General features: G+C 39.5%; 2 protein-coding genes across 8 annotated transcripts in view; one reads left to right on the forward strand and one right to left on the reverse strand.

Annotated features, from left to right (window-relative positions):
• Positions 1-20,832, reverse strand: part of LOC127797621 (beta-D-glucosyl crocetin beta-1,6-glucosyltransferase-like) — a 96,005-nt gene that overhangs the window by 34,349 nt on the left and 40,824 nt on the right. The gene's annotated exons all lie outside the window — the stretch shown is intronic.
• On the forward strand, positions 1,501-3,067 carry LOC127797619 (UDP-glucosyltransferase 29-like). Its single transcript, XM_052330664.1, has one exon. The coding sequence runs from the start codon at positions 1,531-1,533 to the stop codon at positions 2,887-2,889; it is 1,359 nt and encodes a 452-aa protein (XP_052186624.1). The 5' UTR covers positions 1,501-1,530; the 3' UTR covers positions 2,890-3,067.

Raw genomic sequence — 20,832 nt, forward strand, 5'->3', positions numbered from 1 at the left:
ATTTAATTTATTTTCTTTTTCATTTTCTTATTACACCACTAATTCCATTATTTTCAAATTATTTCTCATCATGGGCTTAAGCTCAGAACATATATACCTCATATATTTTCCAAGCCCATTGGGTTTAATTTCCCACTTGGACTAAACCCATGAACTCATTATTAATTAATTATGGCCCATTACATTATTTTTAATTTCTTAAAAATTAGACCTATATACTTATTTTCATGATCACATGAACCATAAAATTATACAATCCAAAATTATTTCTATATCATCAAAGTAATCTTTCATTAAATATTAAAAAAACTTAGACTCACATTTAAAATGTCATTAAACTAACGTTAAGTATTATAACACCTAGACTCACTTTAAAGTCATTACAATATAAGTTTTTGACTTTAGCATTAACTCTTTCGGTTGCTATTGCTACTATTAAAAAAATATTTTCTACAACGAACATTGTGGAGAATCGATTAAGTAATATGATTGGAGACTAATAGATGAATGATAACTTAGTTTTGTATATTAAAAACAATACATTTAATAAAATCGATAATGAGATCATTATACGATGTTATCAAAGTATGAAAAGTAGTAAAAAATAATTATATTTTTTTATATTTTAATATTATTATTATTATCTTATTTTTAAAATTATAATTTTATATTTAAATGCACTCCTACTGAATCAAAATACTGGTTCGCCCTGTCTACATGCGACCTCCAAGCATTCATCTAGTGGTAGATAGGGCCGGCCCTAAGATCTCATGGGCCCTAAGCGAAATTTTGTATGAACCTTTTATATTTAAAAATAAAATTATATATAATAAATATGATAAATTTTTTATTATATAAAAACATTCAAAATTATCCTAGCTGCCTTATGCGTAGCCCATTGCCACTCCCATATTTTGAAATTATGGAATCTTCAAAACATTCTGCTCACTGTCCGATGCACAAAGACCTTCAAAACATTCAGCTGTCCGATGCACAAAGACCTTCAAAACATTTAGCCCACTGTTCTGAGGTCTTATGTTTTTTTTATTATATAAAAATATTTAAATTTTTGTATGGAACCTTTAATACATTCAGCTAACTGCCCTATGTATAGCCCACCACATGTATGCATTAAATGTCATTTTCACCCATCTAGCTGATTTTATCTATTATTTAAATTTAAATTTAGTTGTTGAATGCAAAAAAGCCCCTAACTATTCTGTTGGATCTGAGATGGGAGGAGAGGGCCCTAGGCGGCTGCCTAGACAGCCTATGCCCAGGGCTGGCACTGGTAGACTATAGAGTACTTATTTCAAACGATCATATTATTTAAACACTAGCTCATAACACGTCAGGTTTATTATAAAATGTTTGAACTTCGTATTAAAAAAGAAACGGCATCTTTATTTATCCATTTTTAATTTGATTATGTGTGCAGGAATATCAATTATATATATGTGTGTGTATTTGTTATATATATATATATATATGTAATGCATCTTCCTCGTTGAGGCAGGGAAGGAGCTAGCCATGGAAGCTAGAGAGAGCAGCAGCATAAGAGTCCTAATGATGCCATGGTTAGCCCATGGGCACGTCTCTCCCTACATGGAGCTCGCCAAGAAGCTTGCAGAAAGGAACTTCATCGTCTTCTTCTGCTCAACGCCAATCAATCTCACCTCCATTAACATGAAGCTGAGCGGTATGTCTGATAATCCAAGATACTCCGGATCCATCCACCCAGTCGAGCTCCACCTTCCATCCTCGCCGGAGCTTCCACCCCACCACCACACCACAAATGGCCTGCCGCCCCGGCTGATGCCAGCCCTCAAACAAGCTTTTGACGCGGCCAGCCCTGCCTTCTCCGCCCTCTTGCGGACCCTGAATCCGGACGTGGTTATCTACGACTTCAGCCAGAAATGGGTGGCGGATTCCGCTTCGTCGCTCAACATTCCGGCCGTCCAGTTCCTAACCCTGACTCCATCTTTCGTCTCTTTTATCCTCCATCTCTGTGAAAACCCTGGCGAAGGATTCCCTTTCCAGGAAATTCATGTTCCGGAATACGTTCAAGATGAGCTCAAAGCCTTTGCGCCCAGTGGAGACCCGGAGATGGCTCGTTTCGTTGAGAGCCTGAAGAAATCCAGTGACCTGGTTTTGATAAAAAGTTCCAGAGAGATAGAGGGAAAGTACATGAATTATCTCTCGTCTTTAGTCGAAAAAAAGATTCAACCGGTTGGGATGCTGGTTCAGGATCCAGTGGATCAAGAAGGGGACGAAGAAGAGATCATGGACTGGCTCAAGAACAAAGAGGAAGCCTCCACTGTGTTCGTCTCTTTCGGATCCGAGTACCTTCTCTCCACTGAAGAGATTGAAGAGATAGCTCTTGGGCTGGAGCTCAGTTCGGCCAACTTCATCTGGGTTGTCCGGTTCCTTTCCGGCGAGAAGATTAGTGTTTCAGAAGCATTATTGCCGGAAGGATTCATCAAGAGGGTTGGAGAGAGAGGAAAGATGGTTCCAGGCTGGGCGCCACAGGCGAAGATCCTGAAGCACCCGAGCATTGGAGGGTTCGTGAGCCATTGCGGATGGAATTCGATACTTGAAAGCATATCATTCGCCGTTCCGATCGTGGCTTTGCCGATGCATCTCGACCAGCCATTGAATGCGAGAGTGGTTGAGGCGATTGGGGTTGGTTTGGAGGTCATGAGAGACCGGAGTGGGAAGATCAATGGAGAAGAGCTGGGTAGGGTTATAAAGCAGGTGGTGGTGGAGAAGAAGGGGATTCAAATGAGCTGTAAAGCCAGGGAGTTGAGAAAGAAGGCCGCCATGAAAGAGGACCAAGAGATGGATGAGGCTGTTCAAGAATTGGTCAAGCTTTGTGAGAAGATGAAGTAAAACCCCTCCTTTTTAAGGATTTTTTTTTTCTCTTGACGACAAGAAATATGTGCCAATAACTCTTTAATTAATCTCCAATAATTAGGGCAAAGAGTATATTTATCCGATTACTAATTATTGAAAGATTTTCTTGAATTTCTTTCATTCTCTCAATTATTGTTATTAAATTCGATTGAATTGTACGAGTTTATATGTTAAGAATATTTAAATGAGTCAATAGGCCTTTAAAATTAAAATTATATTGAATTGATAAGGTAAATTGTAATATCCCGAAATTGGGAAATAACTAAATGATTATTAATTTGGTTAGGAGTAATTAAAAATTGTTAAATATATATATATATATATATTTTGGTTTAAGAGAAATATTGATTTATTTTGTATTAAAAGAAATGGGTAACTAATTATTGAAAACTTAGGGTATTAGAGATATTAATATGTGGGGGTGTGTGTGAATTTTTGGAAGTGTGAGGGCATAAATGTAATTTCTAGGAACTGTCATAGAGTTACTTTAAATTCAATGATACGTGTATAAGAATTGAAGGATTGGTTAACAAGGGCGGCTACGCGCGCGCTGGGAAGAATTAAGAAGAATTTTTGCAAGATAATGGCGCCAAAACGGTGTCGTTTTGAGGTTGAGGCGGTGCTGCGCCTATGCTGCCACGCGGCAGTTTCTGAAGCTCCCTTCTTTTGATCTTTTAAAGTTGAAATCAGTGTGTAAATAGGCATGGGTTAAGCATCATCGAAAGCAGGAAAAATCGGGGAAAAAGAAAGCACTGTGCAAGCGCTGTTTGAGGAAAATTCAAGGTTAAAATTGGGTTTAATCCAAGTTTAAATAGCCAGGTAAGTGCATATGTGTGTCCGTTGGTGCTGATATATATATGTATAATTATGCGGGTGTGTGCTTTGAGCAGTCCAAGTGGGTTACTGTGTGTGTATGTATGCAACGGAGATATATATATATATATATGAAATAGCAGTGGGTTTCGGTGGCCATATATGTATGCATATCTGATTTTTATAGTCTTCCTGCATGTGATCGTGAGGGGTATTGAGGTGTTTAAAGGTTGGGAATGGAAGTTTCGAAAGATTCAAGTGGCTGCCATGGCGTGTAGTGATATATATATATATATATTGAGCTAAGTGAGTTCACTGTGTGTGCGTGTGTGTGTTCACTAGGGAAGCTTAAAGATTATAAGTATAATTTAAGTTATTTAAATAAATAATAATAGTAATAGGCATGATTTAATTTAAAATAAATATGAGATTTATTGGGATTTTATTTACAATGTGCCTACGTGGGATTTTAGACGGTTAGATTTAATTAATGCGAGTCATGGATTTATTAATCGCTATTAAACGTTTTACTTCGCAGCGGGAGTGCAAGAAAGAGAAGAGACGGTCGTGTAAAGGCAAGCTCCTAACCCTCTTCTCGTGTTCTTTAATTCCCGTGAAAGACCCCGTGATTTCCTGTATTTTATCACCTTCCTTGCTTTAATTCAGCACATTGCCTTATTGGTTGAACTATTATTCATTTGTTTTAATTTAAATTAAATCTGAGACGTCTATAATTTTATTCGTTGTGAGCCTAAGGGGGTTTGTACCGCCCCCATTCCTTTCGGAATGATGCTGAACCCAGTTGGGGAACTAGGTTCCTAGTCGTGCGGGTTTTATTTACGGTTTTTCTCAGATTTATTTATGGTTCGGTTAGAGCTATTGAGCAGTGGGGCAGGGGTCGGTTGTTGGTGACGTTGGGGTAGACTATGGTACGGCCCTGATGTGGACCGTCAGGTGGACACCCCTAGTCACTGGCCATTGACCGGTGCCGGGCACTGCTGACTAGCTCTGCCGGTATGTGAATTACTGCATGATTAGATACCTTGTATTACTGTTCATGATTTGATATGCACATGGGTACGGGATGCATGTTGGGTTATTCATTTATTGAGTATGCTTGGACACGGACATTCTAGCTTGGTTAGGTTGCATCCAGCGCGGCATATGCATGGCGTGTGGTTTACTATGTGGGCGGAGCATGGCCTGATGCCTGGATGTATGGGCGCCTTGTATCACGTTGATGCTCACTACGCCATTGCATTTCTATGTGCATTGCATGGATATTAGTAGTATTTAGTTCTCGGACGGGAGTACCGTTCCGAGGGAGCCTATGGCTCGGTTGTCGGGAGTACCGACGGATACAGGTGACGGGAGTACCGGCCTGGGACAGCGCGCGCAAGTTTGTGGAGATATTTGTTGCCTTTCAGGGCAGCGGCAGGTTGGTATGGGACTTGGGTGCCAAGTGTCTTATGTGGGCCCCAAGGACCGGTATGTGTTTTTATTTTGTTATGCTATTGAGCTGTTGTGTTGTAGTGTCTCATGGCTTGTGTGTACCTGGGGGTTTATTTTGGGGAGAGTTTTCTGATTATGTTCAGCCTTCAGCCTTTCTTTCTTTATGCTTGCTGAGTCTTTCAACTCACCTTGCTTTCCATCATTCCAGGTAGTGGCGGCGTGAGCCATGGCAAGGGAGTCAGCTTTAACGGCAGAGTCGATGTGGTGTACAGGCAGTCTCGTCAATCCCTATCCACTCTGATGTCTAAGTAGAATTTACTCTATTATTTCGTACTGTGCCAGGTCTTTTCTCGAGTCTCGTGTGTGTCGGCACAGGAGTTTGTATTTTTTTTACTTATGTTGTGACCGCTGTGTTAGCGGGGTTACCCGTAGTGCATGCATGTCTTGAGCTTTACTTCCGCTGTTCTTATTTTTTGTGTATGCATGCCGGGGTGGTCTTTGTCTGGTGTCTCATTCTTTTCTCCTCTTGTAGGCGCTCCCGTTCGGGTAGTCCGGGCGACTGGGATATTCGGGCGGGGGTGCTTACAATGTTGTTATCAGAGCGTAGTTGGAGTCAGTTTTTGAGGGACGAGTTCCTGTACACCAAGGTTGTCGGGTAGAGTCAGGGATGTCTAGGTGAATCGAATAGGGTCAAGCTGCGTTGAGTTGTTGATTCGTGTGAGAGTCTGTGTCCCAATTTATGTCCGTGCATGGGTGATAAGTGCACGTTAGGATGAGATCGTGAGGTGGTATGAATGGATTTATTTAGGACTTATGCTTGCCCCTAAGTGTTTGGGTAAGAGGTTGGTTTTGCCTTAAGATATTTACCTGATATTTGGTGTTGTTTGTTGGTTTTGAGTATTCCCAATGAAACCGGAAGACCTAGATCCCAGTGTACCCCTACCTAATCTAGACGACCTCCCAGCGTTGAATCGTTTATGGTGTCAGTGGGAACAGGAGTTTGCTTCTGGATGGGGAGACAAGTAAGACGAAGATGAGTATCTAATGAGTTATATGTATCAGCTTGACGAGTTATTTCAGGAGATGATCCACGAGATCTTTTGGGAATTGTCCGATAGACAAGTTATGTTCGCTTGTGAGCACATGAATGACGTGTGAAGGCGGTTGACTGAAGCAATGATAAATGATGGGACTCTTCGTCCCCATTACGATGCTTTTGCCAAAGCGGTGAGGTAACAAGTTGTCATTTGGGAGTTTTCCCAAGGACCGGTACAGGATGTGCCTAGGATTGGAGCATTACCTAATACCAGTTAATTCGAGCCACCATGAGAGTACCGTCACAGCCTCCAGAGGTACCCGTTGGACCCAGTTCTAGCATAGCTAGCAATGAGGACTTGGAGTTTACAGCGGTTATGCTGCTTGGAGATTTGGTATCACTGCCTGGCTAGGGTGTAGGTGTTTAGTTCTCACAAGTGGAGCGGAGTTCAGGTGACGTCGCGGTTGGCGTGGTAAATGACTAAGGCTGTGAGGTTCTGTAATAAATATGATTAAGCAAATGTGGTAATAGACGTTTTGCACTACCGTAGAACAGTGGTGATAAAGTGAATTAGGAATAAGAAAATTCCCTCTAAGATTATTGTTGTGAGAGATACCCGGGTGTATGGCTAGAACCGACGTTAGTTGTATGTCTAAGTCACTGTTGGGTTCTGTTGTACGGATAATGGTTGCTATGAGTATGCGCGGTGCTAATCACGGACCACATGCCCTAGGGTCGGTTATTGACCGAGTGAGGAGATGAGACTCCTCGGAGTGCTGGTCAAGTGGTACATCGGCAGAAACATGAGATGGCTTGTTATGCCAGTCAGAGGAATGCTTAACCCACATCTTTAAGTCACTTCTCCCCAAAAGCGAGACCTATGAGATGTTGTGGGGGTTTAAACAGTTGCGGATATGGTGAGGTGCTTTTAGTCGAGTCAACTACAGAGCAGATAACACCGATTCTAAAGATTGAGTCCCAACTACCGTATAAAGTCTTGAGAGAAGGTTAGTATTTAGCGATTGAGAGAAGGTATGGTCATTTAGTTGTATGGAGTTAAGATCAGCAGCAAGACCAGGTTGAGGGTTGGTGGTCACCGAATAAGTCAAAATTGGGTGTGTTGATTCTTTTAAGGAAGGGAGAACATTTGGTGACATCTTAGATCTCGGGATGTATTGGGTGGAGAATGTTTATTCCTTGATAGTCCTGACTAGATGATTACCCTTATTTATTGACAGGACCCCGAGCATTCGCGGTAAATTGTGGGAGTAAGTATTGCCGAGAAAATGCTGTGTATCTAGTTAAGAATCAGTTGGAAAGAATCAGACTAAAGGATATTGTTGTTGAATCCTTGATTGAATATGTCATATCGTTTCCATGTTCTTATACTTCGTAAGTACGTGGCGGGTTTTGGTCACGCTACTAAGTATTAGTCTCTTGTCCTGCAAACGGATGGCTCCATTCCTGTCACTATTAGTGGTAATTGTAGTTAGCTGCATTAGTATTGAGGTTTGTGTTGCGAATCAATTATCATTGAGATTTAATATCTCTGACTTTGAGTTTGCCTTAGGATGATATGTGAGATAGCCTTGAGGAACGGTTGGATTATGACATTGTAATAGGTAAACCTTGTGGTTGTAGGTAATTTGATTGATGATGTTCCTTAAGCTGGTTAAGATATTAGTGATCATATCGTGGCTCGATTGAGTTGATGGATTGTGAAGATGTGTTAGCGTATTAAGTCCCGTATGACACGTCGTAGACCTTGACTTGTGAGAATTGAAAAATGATGATATGAAATGTCCTGGAAATGATGTTGGGTAATATCACAAGAGATGTGAGCGTATCTTGAGGATATGGATTGAGCGCAAATTTCGAGAACGAAATTCTAATAAGGAGAGGAGAATTGTAATATCCCGAAATTGGGAAATAACTAAATGATTATTAATTTGGTTAGGAGTAATTAAAAATTGTTAAATATATATATATATATATATTTTGGTTTAAGAGAAATATTGATTTATTTTGTATTAAAAGAAATGGGTAACTAATTATTGAAAACTTAGGGTATTAGAGATATTAATATGTGGGGGTGTGTGTGAATTTTTGGAAGTGTGAGGGCATAAATGTAATTTCTAGGAACTGTCATAGAGTTACTTTAAATTCAATGATACGTGTATAAGAATTGAAGGATTGGTTAACAAGGGCGGCTACGCGCGCGCTGGGAAGAATTAAGAAGAATTTTTGCAAGATAATGGCGCCAAAACGGTGTCGTTTTGAGGTTGAGGCGGTGCTGCGCCTATGCTGCCACGCGGCAGTTTCTGAAGCTCCCTTCTTTTGATCTTTTAAAGTTGAAATCAGTGTGTAAATAGGCATGGGTTAAGCATCATCGAAAGCAGGAAAAATCGGGGAAAAAGAAAGCACTGTGCAAGCGCTGTTTGAGGAAAATTCAAGGTTAAAATTGGGTTTAATCCAAGTTTAAATAGCCAGGTAAGTGCATATGTGTGTCCGTTGGTGCTGATATATATATGTATAATTATGCGGGTGTGTGCTTTGAGCAGTCCAAGTGGGTTACTGTGTGTGTATGTATGCAACGGAGATATATATATATATATATATATGAAATAGCAGTGGGTTTCGGTGGCCATATATGTATGCATATCTGATTTTTATAGTCTTCCTGCATGTGATCGTGAGGGGTATTGAGGTGTTTAAAGGTTGGGAATGGAAGTTTCGAAAGATTCAAGTGGCTGCCATGGCGTGTAGTGATATATATATATATATATTGAGCTAAGTGAGTTCACTGTGTGTGCGTGTGTGTGTTCACTAGGGAAGCTTAAAGATTATAAGTATAATTTAAGTTATTTAAATAAATAATAATAGTAATAGGCATGATTTAATTTAAAATAAATATGAGATTTATTGGGATTTTATTTACAATGTGCCTACGTGGGATTTTAGACGGTTAGATTTAATTAATGCGAGTCATGGATTTATTAATCGCTATTAAACGTTTTACTTCGCAGCGGGAGTGCAAGAAAGAGAAGAGACGGTCGTGTAAAGGCAAGCTCCTAACCCTCTTCTCGTGTTCTTTAATTCCCGTGAAAGACCCCGTGATTTCCTGTATTTTATCACCTTCCTTGCTTTAATTCGGCACATTGCCTTATTGGTTGAACTATTATTCATTTGTTTTAATTTAAATTAAATCTGAGACGTCTATAATTTTATTCGTTGTGAGCCTAAGGGGGTTTGTACCGCCCCCATTCCTTTCGGAATGATGCTGAACCCAGTTGGGGAACTAGGTTCCTAGTCGTGCGGGTTTTATTTACGGTTTTTCTCAGATTTATTTATGGTTCGGTTAGAGCTATTGAGCAGTGGGGCAGGGGTCGGTTGTTGGTGACGTTGGGGTAGACTATGGTACGGCCCTGATGTGGACCGTCAGGTGGACACCCCTAGTCACTGGCCATTGACCGGTGCCGGGCACTGCTGACTAGCTCTGCCGGTATGTGAATTACTGCATGATTAGATACCTTGTATTACTGTTCATGATTTGATATGCACATGGGTACGGGATGCATGTTGGGTTATTCATTTATTGAGTATGCTTGGACACGGACATTCTAGCTTGGTTAGGTTGCATCCAGCGCGGCATATGCATGGCGTGTGGTTTACTATGTGGGCGGAGCATGGCCTGATGCCTGGATGTATGGGCGCCTTGTATCACGTTGATGCTCACTACGCCATTGCATTTCTATGTGCATTGCATGGATATTAGTAGTATTTAGTTCTCGGACGGGAGTACCGTTCCGAGGGAGCCTATGGCTCGGTTGTCGGGAGTACCGACGGATACAGGTGACGGGAGTACCGGCCTGGGACAGCGCGCGCAAGTTTGTGGAGATATTTGTTGCCTTTCAGGGCAGCGGCAGGTTGGTATGGGACTTGGGTGCCAAGTGTCTTATGTGGGCCCCAAGGACCGGTATGTGTTTTTATTTTGTTATGCTATTGAGCTGTTGTGTTGTAGTGTCTCATGGCTTGTGTGTACCTGGGGGTTTATTTTGGGGAGAGTTTTCTGATTATGTTCAGCCTTCAGCCTTTCTTTCTTTATGCTTGCTGAGTCTTTCAACTCACCTTGCTTTCCATCATTCCAGGTAGTGGCGGCGTGAGCCATGGCAAGGGAGTCAGCTTTAACGGCAGAGTCGATGTGGTGTACAGGCAGTCTCGTCAATCCCTATCCACTCTGATGTCTAAGTAGAATTTACTCTATTATTTCGTACTGTGCCAGGTCTTTTCTCGAGTCTCGTGTGTGTCGGCACAGGAGTTTGTATTTTTTTTACTTATGTTGTGACCGCTGTGTTAGCGGGGTTACCCGTAGTGCATGCATGTCTTGAGCTTTACTTCCGCTGTTCTTATTTTTTGTGTATGCATGCCGGGGTGGTCTTTGTCTGGTGTCTCATTCTTTTCTCCTCTTGTAGGCGCTCCCGTTCGGGTAGTCCGGGCGACTGGGATATTCGGGCGGGGGTGCTTACAATGTTGTTATCAGAGCGTAGTTGGAGTCAGTTTTTGAGGGACGAGTTCCTGTACACCAAGGTTGTCGGGTAGAGTCAGGGATGTCTAGGTGAATCGAATAGGGTCAAGCTGCGTTGAGTTGTTGATTCGTGTGAGAGTCTGTGTCCCAATTTATGTCCGTGCATGGGTGATAAGTGCACGTTAGGATGAGATCGTGAGGTGGTATGAATGAATTTATTTAGGACTTATGCTTGCCCCTAAGTGTTTGGGTAAGAGGTTGGTTTTGCCTTAAGATATTTACCTGATATTTGGTGTTGTTTGTTGGTTTTGAGTATTCCCAATGAAACCGGAAGACCTAGATCCCAGTGTACCCCTACCTAATCTAGACGACCTCCCAGCGTTGAATCGTTTATGGTGTCAGTGGGAACAGGAGTTTGCTTCTGGATGGGGAGACAAGTAAGACGAAGATGAGTATCTAATGAGTTATATGTATCAGCTTGACGAGTTATTTCAGGAGATGATCCACGAGATCTTTTGGGAATTGTCCGATAGACAAGTTATGTTCGCTTGTGAGCACATGAATGACGTGTGAAGGCGGTTGACTGAAGCAATGATAAATGATGGGACTCTTCGTCCCCATTACGATGCTTTTGCCAAAGCGGTGAGGTAACAAGTTGTCATTTGGGAGTTTTCCCAAGGACCGGTACAGGATGTGCCTAGGATTGGAGCATTACCTAATACCAGTTAATTCGAGCCACCATGAGAGTACCGTCACAGCCTCCAGAGGTACCCGTTGGACCCAGTTCTAGCATAGCTAGCAATGAGGACTTGGAGTTTACAGCGGTTATGCTGCTTGGAGATTTGGTATCACTGCCTGGCTAGGGTGTAGGTGTTTAGTTCTCACAAGTGGAGCGGAGTTCAGGTGACGTCGCGGTTGGCGTGGTAAATGACTAAGGCTGTGAGGTTCTGTAATAAATATGATTAAGCAAATGTGGTAATAGACGTTTTGCACTACCGTAGAACAGTGGTGATAAAGTGAATTAGGAATAAGAAAATTCCCTCTAAGATTATTGTTGTGAGAGATACCCGGGTGTATGGCTAGAACCGACGTTAGTTGTATGTCTAAGTCACTGTTGGGTTCTGTTGTACGGATAATGGTTGCTATGAGTATGCGCGGTGCTAATCACGGACCACATGCCCTAGGGTCGGTTATTGACCGAGTGAGGAGATGAGACTCCTCGGAGTGCTGGTCAAGTGGTACATCGGCAGAAACATGAGATGGCTTGTTATGCCAGTCAGAGGAATGCTTAACCCACATCTTTAAGTCACTTCTCCCCAAAAGCGAGACCTATGAGATGTTGTGGGGGTTTAAACAGTTGCGGATATGGTGAGGTGCTTTTAGTCGAGTCAACTACAGAGCAGATAACACCGATTCTAAAGATTGAGTCCCAACTACCGTATAAAGTCTTGAGAGAAGGTTAGTATTTAGCGATTGAGAGAAGGTATGGTCATTTAGTTGTATGGAGTTAAGATCAGCAGCAAGACCAGGTTGAGGGTTGGTGGTCACCGAATAAGTCAAAATTGGGTGTGTTGATTCTTTTAAGGAAGGGAGAACATTTGGTGACATCTTAGATCTCGGGATGTATTGGGTGGAGAATGTTTATTCCTTGATAGTCCTGACTAGATGATTACCCTTATTTATTGACAGGACCCCGAGCATTCGCGGTAAATTGTGGGAGTAAGTATTGCCGAGAAAATGCTGTGTATCTAGTTAAGAATCAGTTGGAAAGAATCAGACTAAAGGATATTGTTGTTGAATCCTTGATTGAATATGTCATATCGTTTCCATGTTCTTATACTTCGTAAGTACGTGGCGGGTTTTGGTCACGCTACTAAGTATTAGTCTCTTGTCCTGCAAACGGATGGCTCCATTCCTGTCACTATTAGTGGTAATTGTAGTTAGCTGCATTAGTATTGAGGTTTGTGTTGCGAATCAATTATCATTGAGATTTAATATCTCTGACTTTGAGTTTGCCTTAGGATGATATGTGAGATAGCCTTGAGGAACGGTTGGATTATGACATTGTAATAGGTAAACCTTGTGGTTGTAGGTAATTTGATTGATGATGTTCCTTAAGCTGGTTAAGATATTAGTGATCATATCGTGGCTCGATTGAGTTGATGGATTGTGAAGATGTGTTAGCGTATTAAGTCCCGTATGACACGTCGTAGACCTTGACTTGTGAGAATTGAAAAATGATGATATGAAATGTCCTGGAAATGATGTTGGGTAATATCACAAGAGATGTGAGCGTATCTTGAGGATATGGATTGAGCGCAAATTTCGAGAACGAAATTCTAATAAGGAGGGGAGAATTGTAATATCCCGAAATTGGGAAATAACTAAATGATTATTAATTTGGTTAGGAGTAATTAAAAATTGTTAAATATATATATATATATATTTTGGTTTAAGAGAAATATTGATTTATTTTGTATTAAAAGAAATGGGTAACTAATTATTGAAAACTTAGGGTATTAGAGATATTAATATGTGGGGGTGTGTGTGAATTTTTGGAAGTGTGAGGGCATAAATGTAATTTCTAGGAACTGTCATAGAGTTACTTTAAATTCAATGATACGTGTATAAGAATTGAAGGATTGGTTAACAAGGGCGGCTACGCGCGCGCTGGGAAGAATTAAGAAGAATTTTTGCAAGATAATGGCGCCAAAACGGTGTCGTTTTGAGGTTGAGGCGGTGCTGCGCCTATGCTGCCACGCGACAGTTTCTGAAGCTCCCTTCTTTTGATCTTTTAAAGTTGAAATCAGTGTGTAAATAGGCATGGGTTAAGCATCATCGAAAGCAGGAAAAATCGGGGAAAAAGAAAGCACTGTGCAAGCGCTGTTTGAGGAAAATTCAAGGTTAAAATTGGGTTTAATCCAAGTTTAAATAGCCAGGTAAGTGCATATGTGTGTCCGTTGGTGCTGATATATATATGTATAATTATGCGGGTGTGTGCTTTGAGCACTCCAAGTGGGTTACTGTGTGTGTATGTATGCAACGGAGATATATATATATATATATATATATGAAATAGCAGTGGGTTTCGGTGGCCATATATGTATGCATATCTGATTTTTATAGTCTTCCTGCATGTGATCGTGAGGGGTATTGAGGTGTTTAAAGGTTGGGAATGGAAGTTTCGAAAGATTCAAGTGGCTGCCATGGCGTGTAGTGATATATATATATATATATATTGAGCTAAGTGAGTTCACTGTGTGTGCGTGTGTGTGTTCACTAGGGAAGCTTAAAGATTATAAGTATAATTTAAGTTATTTAAATAAATAATAATAGTAATAGGCATGATTTAATTTAAAATAAATATGAGATTTATTGGGATTTTATTTACAATGTGCCTACGTGGGATTTTAGACGGTTAGATTTAATTAATGCGAGTCATGGATTTATTAATCGCTATTAAACGTTTTACTTCGCAGCGGGAGTGCAAGAAAGAGAAGAGACGGTCGTGTAAAGGCAAGCTCCTAACCCTCTTCTCGTGTTCTTTAATTCCCGTGAAAGACCCCGTGATTTCCTGTATTTTATCACCTTCCTTGCTTTAATTCGGCACATTGCCTTATTGGTTGAACTATTATTCATTTGTTTTAATTTAAATTAAATCTGAGACGTCTATAATTTTATTCGTTGTGAGCCTAAGGGGGTTTGTACCGCCCCCATTCCTTTCGGAATGATGCTGAACCCAGTTGGGGAACTAGGTTCCTAGTCGTGCGGGTTTTATTTACGGTTTTTCTCAGATTTATTTATGGTTCGGTTAGAGCTATTGAGCAGTGGGGCAGGGGTCGGTTGTTGGTGACGTTGGGGTAGACTATGGTACGGCCCTGATGTGGACCGTCAGGTGGACACCCCTAGTCACTGGCCATTGACCGGTGCCGGGCACTGCTGACTAGCTCTGCCGGTATGTGAATTACTGCATGATTAGATACCTTGTATTACTGTTCATGATTTGATATGCACATGGGTACGGGATGCATGTTGGGTTATTCATTTATTGAGTATGCTTGGACACGGACATTCTAGCTTGGTTAGGTTGCATCCAGCGCGGCATATGCATGGCGTGTGGTTTACTATGTGGGCGGAGCATGGCCTGATGCCTGGATGTATGGGCGCCTTGTATCACGTTGATGCTCACTACGCCATTGCATTTCTATGTGCATTGCATGGATATTAGTAGTATTTAGTTCTCGGACGGGAGTACCGTTCCGAGGGAGCCTATGGCTCGGTTGTCGGGAGTACCGACGGATACAGGTGACGGGAGTACCGGCCTGGGACAGCGCGCGCAAGTTTGTGGAGATATTTGTTGCCTTTCAGGGCAGCGGCAGGTTGGTATGGGACTTGGGTGCCAAGTGTCTTATGTGGGCCCCAAGGACCGGTATGTGTTTTTATTTTGTTATGCTATTGAGCTGTTGTGTTGTAGTATCTCATGGCTTGTGTGTACCTGGGGGTTTATTTTGGGGAGAGTTTTCTGATTATGTTCAGTCTTCAGCCTTTCTTTCTTTATGCTTGCTGAGTCTCTCAACTCACCTTGCTTTCCATCATTCCAGGTAGTGGCGGCGTGAGCCATGGCAAGGGAGTCAGCTTTAACGGTAGAGTCGATGTGGTGTACAGGCAGTCTCGTCAATCCCTATCCACTCTGATGTCTAAGTAGAATTTACTCTATTATTTCGTACTGTGCCAGGTCTTTTCTCGAGTCTCGTGTGTGTCGGCACAGGAGTTTGTATTTTTTTTACTTATGTTGTGACCGTTGTGTTAGCGGGGTTACCCGTAGTGCATGCATGTCTTGAGCTTTACTTTCGCTGTTCTTATTTTTTGTGTATGCATGCCGGGGTGGTCTTTGTCTGGTGTCTTATTCTTTTCTCCTCCTGTAGGTGCTCCCGTTCGGGTAGTCCGGGCGGCTGGGATATTCGGGCGGGGGTGCTTACATAAATCATGAGTCAACTTCATAAACTTGGTTGATGGCTTTTTTTTAGAGCAAAAGGTGAAATTCCTTACCTAGGGTCATTGCTGGTTAGTCTCAAAATTTTTGCACTGGGTTAAATCATGAAATTAAGGACTAAGGTTCGAACACGAAACCTACAATTAACTATATAGTAGTTTATAGTCTAAGAACTCTTTAAAAGTAACTCGTACTAGTTCTCAACCGCTAAACTATTCCCGTGGGGGCGATGGTGGATGGCTTCATCGTCAATAAAATGTCTCAATCATTCCTTCCTATTTTTTGAGATATTTTTTTTAATGCAAAAGTCAAAATCAGCTTTTTACACTAATTTTCTTTTAAACTTCACTATAAACACTTCAAAATATTTTTTTAAAAAATACTATTCATAAAACTCAAACCCAACCATATATATATATATATATATATATCAAATGAATCAACTCATACTTGCTATTATTAGAAATAAAACAAATAAAATTTATACTGCTAGAAACTTGATCTATGGTGTCTAGAGGAAGTAACAGCAAGGGCGGAGCCACATAAGTCCCAGTGGGCCAGAATTTTTTTTAATATTTAAAAAAATATATTTTATATTAATAAATCAAATATTAATACTCAAATAATTTTTCATAAATTATCTTTTAAAAGATATTCATAAGTTTAAACTCCACTATAAACAATACCCAACAAAACGTTAATTATATTTTAATACTATCCTTGTAATTTTTTTTTCTATAATCTTTTGTTAGTTTAATATTTTAAAAATGTGAATATTTTGAATGTGATTTCCTAGTAATTTAACCGATCTTATTTTTAGCAAGATAATTAGCTTTGCTAAAATTTAGAAAGTTTCAATAAATAAGTCTTTTAAGGAAATATAAAGATAAAGATTTAGATATAAAATATATTAAAAATTAATTAAAACAAACAAATAAATAAAATTAATTAAAGATCATTTACCTCTCTAAGCAAGATGTTGAAGACAACCTGATAGACAAACTTAATGGCCCAATGATAGGCAAAGATGGCAATGGATTAGAGATGAGTCTAAATTACCTATTTAAAATTAAAATCTTTATATAGATAAAAGTAAGATAGTCTGAAAAAAAAAAAATTTCCCCCAAAACTTGAGTTAATAATTTACATTTAGTACTTATTGTATTAATAATTTATATTTAGTAATTTACATTAATAATTTAAAATTTTCAATTACTTTGAAATAATAAGTACTAATTATTATAAAATTAATAATAACTTTTAAATACATGACTTTTTCAATACTAATCATAGGTTTTTCAATATATTATTACGTTGAATATTAAATATTTAATTAATCCGTCAATCAATCAAAAATAATTACTATTTATGAGGAATATGAATAGACACTTAAAGTATTAATTAAGTTGCAGAAAATTGTTCATTAAATAAAATATTATCTTTATATAATATAATAATATATAATATATTATATTAAAATAGAATAGTTTGCAAAAAAAATTTCCCTCCAAAAAATTTGTCGAGCTATTTTTTATCCCTAAAATTTGTATTAAATTTGCATGAGTTTTCTGAGAAATATTAATAAACAACTTAAACTATTAATTAAGTCATAAAAAATTATTCATTTATTTAAAATATTATCTTTATATCTTTATTCTGTATATATATAATATTAAAATAGGATAAATAGACAAAGTATTTTATCAAGTGTCAATTAATGGTGAATTTTTTCCCTAAAAAACTTGCATTAAATCGAGATAGTGAATAATTAATTATTAATTTTACTTTAATAATTATATTATAGTTGTAATATCCCGAAATTTGAAAATGATTAATAATTATTAATAATTGTATTTGTGGTGATTATTGAATATTTGTGGGTTAAAAGGAAATATTAATTTATTTGGATATTTGGAGATTTAAGAAAATAGAAGTTGGGGTGTATGAGTAATTAAGGGAAGTTGTGGGTTTAACTATAAATTTCCGGAATTATCTGAGAGTCACTTTAAAATTAATTTAGAGCGCAAACAGGATGAAAATGCGGTTGGATCAAGCGGTTGTGCGCGCAAGGGAGGTAGGCGAGGTCTTGGGTTCGAGGTTGGCCGTGCACGCGTGCAGTGGAGATTTTGCTGGAATTTTTCCAGCCCAAGGACGCCAAAACGGCGTCGTTTCAACAAGGCGGTGGGCAGCTACTTGCGCGGCCACGTGGCGCGCGCTGGTGCGCCCCCGCTGCAGCCTCCGCGTGTCTTCGGTTTTGCCAATTTTAAGGCCAAATTGGCCATGCATTTTTAGCCGATTTCTGCTGCTATTAAGGCTTCAATTGAAGCTTAATTGAGGATATAATCAAAGAAGAGGAAGAAGAAGAAGTAATCTCCGGGCAAGCTTTCCTCCTTTTAATTCCTTTGATTTCCAAGTTTCTTGGTTCCTCTTCGCAGCCTGTTGCCTCTCTCTCGCTGTTATCCATTCTATACAGCAGTGTTAAATATATATATATATATTTATAAATAACGATGTAAGCAGCAGTGGTCTTGGCTGATTATATAGATATACATATATGGTTCCTGTTGGCTCTATTATTGCACGAATGGCCGCCATGGCAGGGGAGCTTGTTGTGAGGGTTTATATACGTGTTCGAGGATGCCTATATATAAATATATATTGATACACATACAAGTGCAGGTGTGTGCAGTGAGCAGGGAGGGTGTGCGTGTGTGTGTTCACTGGGGAAGCTTAAGATAATTAATGGGTGTGTTCATTAGGTGTGTTCATGAGAGGAGAAATTGAAGTGATATATTTATATATATGTATATATAATGTTGAAAGATGAAATTGGAGGTAGCAGCACGTCCTTGTGCTCTTGGAAGTGCTTAAATATATTTATATATATATGCATATATTTATGTAAATGTTGCTTAAAGATTATAAGTATAATTTGAGTTATCTAAATAAGTAATAATAGTAATAGGAATGATTTAATTTAAAATAAATATGAGATTTATTGGGATTTTATTTACGGTGTGCCTACGTGGGATTTTAGACGGTTAGATTTAATTAATGCGAGCCAAGGTTTTATTAATCGCTATTAAACGTTTTACTTCGCAGCGGGAGTGCAAGAAAGAGAAGAAACGGCCGTGTGAAGGCAAGCTCTTAACCCTCTCTTCCTAATCTTTAATTCCCGTGAAAGACCCCGTGATTTCCTGTATATTATCACCTCCCTTACTTTAATTCGGCACCTAGCCTTATTTGTTGAGTTGTTATTCATTTGTTTTAAGTTTAATTAAATCCGAAATATCTAGAGTTTTGTTTGTTGTGAGCTTACGGGGGTTTGTACCGCCCCCACTCCTTTTGGGAATAATGTTGATCCAGCCTAAGGACTAGGTTCCTAGACGTGCGGGATATTTATGATTTTCTCGGATTTATTTATGGTTTGGTTAGAGTTATCGAGCAGTAGGGCATGGGTCGGTTGTTGGTGACATTGGGGTAGACTATTGTACGGCCCTGAGGTGGACCATCGGGTGGACACTCCTAGTCACTGACCGTTGACCGGTGTCGGGCACTGCTGACTAGCTCTGCCAGTATGTGATTTACTGCACGTTTAGTTTATTATTTTTGTTGCATGGTTTGGTATGCACATGGGTACGGGCTGCATGATGAGATCATCATGATTTGGTTATACTTGATCATGGACATTTTAGATTAGTCAGGTTGCATCCAGCATGGGCATATGCATCACGTGTGATTTACTACGTGGGCGGAGCATGGCCTGATGCCTGGATGTATGGGCGCCTTGTATCACGTTGATGCTCATTACGCCTTACATTTTATATGCATTGCATGGTTACTGGTAGTTATTAGTTCTCGGACGGGAGTACTGTTCTGAGGGAGCCTATGGCTCGACTGTCGGGAGTACCGACAGGGACAGGTGTCGGGAGTACCGACATGGACGGGTGACGGGAGTACCGACCCGGGACAGCGCGCACAGGATGCTGGAGGTATTTGTTACCGTCCAGGGCAGCGACAGGTTGGTATGGGACTTGGGTGCCAGGTGTCTTATGTGGGCCCCAAGGACCGGTATGTGCTTTTATTATGCTATACTATTGTGTTGTAGCGTCTCATGGCTTGTGTGTGCCTGGGGGTTTATTCTGGGGAGAGATTTCTAGCTTTGTGCAGCCTTCAGCCTCTCTTTTCTTATGCTTGCTGAGTCTCTCGACTCACCTTATTTTTCCATCATTCCAGGTAATGACAGCGTGGGCCATGGCAAGGGAGTTAGCTTTTGGTGGCAGAGTTTGTATGGTGTATAGGCAGTCCCGTCAGTCCCGGTCAACTCTGATGGTTGAGTAGAATTTACTCTGTTATTTTGTACTGTGCCAGGTCTTTCCTCGAGTCTCGTGTATGTCGGCACAGGAGTCTGTATTCATTTAATTACCATGTGACCGTTGTGATAGCGGGGTACCCGTAGTGCATGCATGTGTTTAGCTTCGTTTCCGTTGCTCTCATTTTTAAGTATGCATGCCAGGGTGGTTTTGGTCTCGTGTTTCATTATTTTCCCCTTCCGTAAGTGCTCCCGTTCGGATAGTCCGGGCGGCTGGGGGTGCTTACAATAGTCTTGAAAATGTGATATCTTAACAAATTAATAAAAAATTATTTAAGATTGTGAAATGCTTGGATTTTTCAATATTAATTAATATTTAAGGTATCACATTTTTAAGACTATGAAAGAAATCAAAATTTATATTTTTAGAATTTTGTTATTATTAAAAAACTTATTCTTACTCATATTTAAGAGTTTTAATTTATATTTATAATATAATAAATAAAAAATAACGAACGTCTTTGAGTGGAAATATTATAAATTTTATAATATTTATTTATAAATAAATATAATATAATAAATAAATAAAATTATAATTATTTTGCCAAGTGACCTATTTAATGTGTTAATTATTCTTCAACACATTGAATGGCAATATATTAAATTAAGAGTGTTCTCTATTAGCATATTAAATAGTGAATAATTAATTAAACTTAATTTTGATAAAAGAATGAGTATTAAAAAAATTATATTTATCAATTCTGTTATAATTATTTAAAATAAAGAAT

Source organism: Diospyros lotus, chromosome 3 (assembly GCF_014633365.1).
Source record: "Diospyros lotus cultivar Yz01 chromosome 3, ASM1463336v1, whole genome shotgun sequence".
Classification (NCBI taxonomy): Eukaryota; Viridiplantae; Streptophyta; class Magnoliopsida; order Ericales; family Ebenaceae; genus Diospyros; species Diospyros lotus.